The 6,507-nt window shown below is 53.1% G+C and overlaps 2 protein-coding genes across 2 annotated transcripts; both read left to right on the top strand.

Annotated features, from left to right (window-relative positions):
- Nucleotides 1-2,275: 2,275 nt before the first annotated feature.
- Nucleotides 2,276-3,689, top strand: VDAG_06594 (uncharacterized protein; the record flags this gene model as incomplete). The annotated part of the gene is made up of 4 exons (XM_009658972.1): nt 2,276-2,916; nt 2,982-3,257; nt 3,350-3,556; nt 3,614-3,689. The coding sequence occupies 4 exons, from the start codon at nt 2,276-2,278 to the stop codon at nt 3,687-3,689; spliced, it is 1,200 nt and encodes a 399-aa protein (XP_009657267.1).
- Nucleotides 3,690-5,855: 2,166 nt separating this feature from the next.
- Nucleotides 5,856-6,421, top strand: VDAG_06593 (uncharacterized protein; the record flags this gene model as incomplete). Its single annotated transcript, XM_009658971.1, has 3 exons — nt 5,856-5,921; nt 6,015-6,223; nt 6,334-6,421. 3 exons carry the CDS (start codon nt 5,856-5,858, stop codon nt 6,419-6,421), a joined length of 363 nt encoding a protein of 120 aa, XP_009657266.1.
- Between the last annotated feature and the right edge of the window lie 86 nt (nt 6,422-6,507).

The raw sequence follows: 6,507 nt of genomic DNA, 5'->3' as shown, positions 1-6,507 counted from the left end.
ATTAAGAAGAAGTTATAATTAATTAAGAAAAGTATTTAAATTAATCCTAATAGGAATAAAGTATATCTTAAGAAGTATCTATTTATAATAATTAAGAATATATAAATTTAATAGGAATTATTATATAAAAAGGATTTATAAATATAATTAGAATTAGATAATTATTAAGATCTAAAAACCTAAAAAATAAATCCGAGGGGTACCCTCTATATATAATAGATTAACCCTTAATAGCTATATATAGATAAAGCGCTTAGACTACCTCTAGACCTATAGGAGAAATAGAGTCGGATTTTAAGCTCTAGCTAATAAGGTATAAGAGAACTTAAACGCTTATTACTATAGAATAGCTCTATAGAATATTATAAAAATTATACTATTCTATAGCTATAACTTTTCACTACTTTATAATATATATATTATTATAGTTTAGCTTTTATTTAAGCTATTAGAGTAATTATAAGACTCTAACCCTTATAACTCCTATAAGAACTTCTTCTATAATTAATTTCTTAATCTTAGTAATTCTTTAATAATAGCTATTATTAGCTCTTATCTTAGCCTCTAAAGACTATTATATAACCTATTATTATAATTAATCTTTTCTTTATAATTAATCCTATATCTATATTTTCTTTCTTTATTTAGGCTACTATTATATTATAATTATAGCTACTATTCTTTATTATTAATTTAGTTTCCTTAAGAGTCTATTAGGGTTAATACCTAATTAATAGGATTAGATACCTAATAATAATTATTAATACTAGCTATTCTTCTTTCCTCTTACTTAGGATATATTCGGAAGACTATATATCTAGAGAACTAAAGCTATTACCCTCTAAGTAATTAAATAGATATAAATAGAGTATTATATATAGAAAATAGGGGGTATTATATAGGTTAAGGCTATAGGCGGCCTAGTGGAAGATAGTCACTTAGGAGTACGGGACTAAGAATGCAATGTAATGGGGGTATGCATTAGGCGAAGGCATATAGTATTAAAGGTTCACTAGATATCCATTTTCGACTTCTCTTTTTAACTAATATAATAACTAACTTTAAACCCCTATTACTTATGCAATTTCCGTTAGTTTTGCTAATAATTCTTATTGATTCCCATTTCTTAAGGTAGGTCTACGATTTGGTTGGCTATCTGGCTCATTTCTGCCACGTTAGCTAGGTCCTTCTGGTACGTGTTTTCTGTACCTGAGATCAAATTCGGGTTCCAAGGGATGGCACAGCCGTTGTTCATGACCCGGGACATGGTGAGGTGTCGGAAAAGCTTTACCTGGGGACTGAAGCGGGATGGGAGCACACTGCTTCAGGCAATGTCCTGCCACCAATCTGTCAACAGGCCAGGATGCCAGTCCCATTGATAGGAAGGAACATAAGTTACAGAGGGCAGCATGCCATTGCAAGCCTGATACAACGTCGCAAAGCAGACGGCAGTGGATAGATGGCGATGGACAGATGGAAACACACGCATCCGCATGCGGCTGGGCGGACGAGACGAGGTGAGGGCGAGAGCATGTGTGGCTGACATCATCATGTGGCTCAACACGTGGCTGGCCCCCTTTGCCCCTCCAAGTCCAAGAGACAGAGACACAGCCAGAGCCCAGACCTCACTCAACATTGACCCGTCGAGGATCTGGCCCTCCCTCCACAACCAACAAGGCGTCGTGGTGCATCCGCAAACGTCATGGCCCCATCTGGGCACGCACCGCCCACGTCGGCAAGCACCTGCATTCCCGGGACCGAACTTACGGGTCGCCGTGCATCCGATCGTAAGGTAGGCATCGCGTCGCCCAGCCTCGTCCTGCTTGCCCTGCGCAGAGCTTTCGAGCCACGCCGTTGCCCCTTCCGCCGCCGCTTGCGATTGACCTGGCAGTGGCCCCTGGCGACTTGAGGCGGGAGTGCACCATCATACCTAGGTACCTAGGTGGCCAAGACTACCCTAGATGCCCCAATGGGGGGTGCTCTTGGGTTCGGGGCGCTTCGCCGTGCGGTCCCTTCAGCGTGGGGTCTAGACTCGGCATCGCCAAGCTGGCGACGGCGCGATACGATGCCTTCATATACAGTGCTATAATTCATCCTAGTCGCCCTCGAGTCTTTCGCCTTCGAGTTCCTCCGCCTCTGAGCCTCCTCGTCTTCGCCTGATGCCTATCCTAGAGTGCCCTACCTATTGACCCTCGCCGCCGAAACAGACAGTGACGCTGCTCGCGCATCTTGCCATCGCGTCAAGCAGGTGCCCGTCATCTAAACAGAAAGCATCATGTCAGCAACCATGGCACCAGTGCAGGCCATCGGCGTCTTCGATTCCATGCGACTGCGGAATCGTGCTCAGAGGCCAACACCACCACCGAGCCACCGCCGCACCAGACACCATGCCAAGAGCCCCCTCTCCCGCTCCGAGACACCCTCCACCGACGACCGCCCAGCCGAGGCACTGTCCATGGACGAGGACGCCCTGCTCGACTTGTGCGATTCTGTTCGCGCCTCGCTCCGTGACAGCCAGACGCTGGGTGCTCGGGCCTCCCACGTATCCAAGATTCTTCATTCCTTCCTCGAGGCGGAGAACCAAGCGATCCCTCTCGTCGACGCCGCCATCATCAGACACGCATGTCTCGATAAGCTCCTCGCAGACATCATCGCCACGTCGAGGAGTCCCCCTGCCGTCGAGGGTGCGCCGTCACCGTCAAGCCTCGACGTGACAACGGCACAGCGGCTCAAGAAGGCCTGGGAGACGAGGTTTCGCGATGACTACTTTTCCATGGACGACGCCCGCCTCAGATGGCTGCAGCGCGGACGCCTCAAAGACGTCGACCACGCCGTGCAGCAGAAGGACCAATTCGAGAGATACATTGCCCGCGCCTCGTGCTCCGACTCGGCCGTGGTAGACTTTGAACCTGGACAGTAAGGTGACCTAGTGTGTGGCGCGGTATCGAACGTCCTGTACTGACGATTTCTCCTCCTCCCAGCTGGTGGCTCAACCTGGCTTGCGCCCACCGCGACGGCATCGTCGGTAACGCGCACGAGAGGCCGACCAAAGACCGCTACGGCGTTGCGGCCCTGCCCCTGTTGACGGGCACCGAGGAGCATCTCGGCGGCAACATGTACAGGTACTGCCGGGAGGGGAAACTTTCCGACATGCACTTCTCCCTCATGTCGCAGGTCGGCACGCAAATTCGCCTGCTGAGGGGCTACCGGTTGAAGAGCCTGTATGCGCCGGCCGCCGGCCTGCGCTACGACGGCGTGTGAGTCACCTCCTCTCGTTTGCCCCCTCTCGAATTCTCTCCCATCAACGTGGAATCTCCCGTGACTGACAATGACCCCTTTGGCAAACCAGCTTCGTCATCCGCGCCTACAGCACCAAGCGCGACACAGTATCAGAGAAGCACCGCCTCGAGCTCACGCTCGAGAGGCTGCCGGGCCAGACGCCCATGGCTGAGGTGCTCGCCGTGCCGCGGCCGTCTCAGCTGGACGACTGGGCGCTGTACGAGACGTGCGAGGCCGAGACGACGCGCAGGCGGATGGGCCCCCGCTCGTTCATGGAGTAGAAGATGATGAAGGAGCAGGAGCGCATCGACCGCGCCCACTGGCGCCGCGCGAGCGCGTTCCGCGCGTCGCTGGACCTCGGGCGCGCCCCTGGCATCAAGGTGCCCGGGCCCGGGGCCGCGGGGTTGTAAGTGTTACGAGATAGCCTGTTAATCAAAAGCTGCATTGCTGTATTGCTGTCACATGTTTCTGTTTCTTCGCCACTATCTCCTCGTCACTTTTGGTCCTGCCTCCCAATCAGACTACGGATGTCTGACGACGACGGTGGATGGAAATGGTTTGCGTCTCCGCGACGCTTATCCGGTGCAGCTGGTGGCATCTAGGCGTTTGCGGCAGACCGCGACGTGACGCAAGCGTGGACTCATTACATGTGACTAGACCGCTTCTTCGCTTCTCTTTCTAGATGGGGAGCACAGAGTTCTGACGCGAAGTCTGGCGGGTGGTTCATGGCGTCCTCCTGCAGGGGAACCTTGCTTCATTCTGTGTAATAAGATCTAGAACAAGGCGCGCTGACTGTCAGTATCGTATGATCGCCAGACGGACACGCGACATCTGCTACGCTACACCCTGGCTCTCCGGGACAGTCTGCACGCTGGCGCGCCACCAGCTCCATGTTGCTTCTCTGGTGTCGGCCGGAAGGCGGGTATTTGCGCGAGACATGCTGCGGCGCGTTGCTTTCGACAAGCGACAAGGACAAATGGTCAGGTGAGCTTATACCTCCAAGGGCAAGCCGGATAGGCGAGACTGGTCCGGGTCAAACATTCTGAAATGAAAGTATCTCTGCAGGCGCGCGGTCACATTTTCAAGCTATGTCTTGAAACTAACTGTCTTGTGTAGTGGATGTCCGTCCGTCTCTGAGGAGATGATTGGGCAAGTCCCCTCGAGCACGCGAGGAGTAGACTCAGAAATCCTGGAGCTAACCTTGCTTAGAGAAACCAATCGTCAAGTGCGAGATGTTCATCGTAGATCTGAAGTCGGGTATCGTGGGGGCATCACGTAGTGGTGACTGGCGTGACTTGGAGGCCGTCAGGGGAGGCAAGACTTTCTCCGTCTTCGATAGCCTGCGGCTACTGAGCTATAGCGGCCTTTTTGGGAAAGCGCTCTGTTGAGGGGATACTGATGGCTTACGTGCCATAGAAGAGGATGGCATCTATACCTGTGCCAAGCCAGACTCTTGCTCCATAACCCCTAACATCCCACACACATATCTTGCATATAAATCATCAACACCAGTTAGCAACCAAGCTGGAAGACACAAGGCTCGATGACGCGACAGGGACCAGGAAGCCCTATCTAGTCACTTACCACAACAACCTATCACAATCGCCCAGATTCTACGGTGCTGCTCAGCTGCTCAGCTGCTCAGCTGAGAGTGATGCAGCCTCTAGATAAGGATTTTCAGTACGTTGGCTAAATTCTATCTCAACCCGTGCTCTGCCGAAGCCGAGATGACGACGAGGACTGAGTCCAGTTCATGACATGGGGCTTTGGCCTGCTCGAGGTCATGTCATTGCCACCAGTTAGCCTCAAGACGAAAGGCCTGCATAAGCCCCAGTGTTACGGCCGTAGCCGCGCCAACCTCGCCGCCAATTCAAGGTACCTGCTCGAGAAGAACAACCAATGGTTCAAAGAGACAGCTAGGGCGGTAGATGAACCCGAACTGGGATCCGAGGTCGTGAAGCTTAGAGGCCCAAGACGTTCAAGGCCATTCGTGCGTTGCCGTTGTTCTCTGCGCGGGCGACGGCGAGAGACCTCAGGGAGCAGGGCAGAGACACATGTCAAGGGGTGTTCGATGTGGGCGATTTGTTTCCCGAAACGCGGCCATGGTGTCACGAGTCCGTTGCTCGGCGATCCGGCGCACCGTCTCTCTCCATCGTGGATGTGTTGTGTACCTGCGGCCTGCCTCTTCGCGATTGTTGCACTCGGCGTGTTGGGTTTGGACAGACGCAGGAACCAGCAGGGGAACAGCCATGGAAACGATTCAGGAAGCAACTTCTTGATTGCAGCTCCTCCCAAGCAGCTCCTCCCAAGCAGCTCCTCCCAAGCAGCTCCTTCCTTTCAGAAACCGTTGTCTTGCCGGCAGCAATGTAGTCGAAACAGTGGGGCCACACGTCGGAGGGGCGAACGGTGACCCCACGTCAACCGTCTCGACGTCGAATGAACCACGCCTCCACTTCGAATGAACCACGCCTTCACTTCGAATGAACCACGCCTTCACTTTCGCATCCTGAGCATCCTGAACAACACAATCGCGTGCCCCCCGCCATCTCCTGCGACCTCATAATTCCGTGTCCAACATGCCGACCGACTACGCAAACCTCCCCACCCCCGAAGCCTGCTACGCCGACTTTTGCCTCATCCCCGTGCGTCCTTTCCGTGCCGTCCACTACCCGTTGCCCGCTGCCCCCTTGCCTGCTGCCCACTGCCTTGTCCTGTCACCTAACCCATCCCGCCAGGTCGGCACCGGCTCCGTCTCGGTCGCCAAAGAGGTCGCCGAGGTGCAGAAGCTCCTCAAGGCCAGCGGCCTGCACTACCAGATGCACTCGGCCGGCACCACCGTCGAGGGCAGCTGGGACGACGTCTTCCGCGTCGTCGGCCAGGCCCATGCCCTCGTCCACGCCGGCGGCGTCGTGCGCGTGCAGTCGAGCATGCGCGTTGGCACGAGGTGCGTCTTTCCATGTGCTTTTCTTTTCTTTGGTTTCCTTCTCCCCCCCCACTCTTATCTGCATTCATTGGTATCGTGACGGTGCAGATTCCGGGCTGATGGGGCGGCAGGACCGACAAGAAGCAGCCGTTTGAGGACAAGGTGAAGAGGGTTGAGGCACTGTTGAAGGAGGGGGACTCGGCCGGCACGGCAGCATGAGAGAGAGAGCAAAGAGCACGAGAGCAGCGAGCAGCGACCAGAGAGCGTGCGGCAAACATGGAACCACACGATGACAAGACCTTGAC

This window comes from Verticillium dahliae, genomic scaffold (assembly GCF_000150675.1).
Source record: "Verticillium dahliae VdLs.17 supercont1.12 genomic scaffold, whole genome shotgun sequence".
Classification (NCBI taxonomy): domain Eukaryota; kingdom Fungi; phylum Ascomycota; class Sordariomycetes; order Glomerellales; family Plectosphaerellaceae; genus Verticillium; species Verticillium dahliae.
The sequence above is the reverse complement of the archived record's forward strand: the minus strand, read 5'-3'. Positions and strand labels throughout refer to the sequence as shown.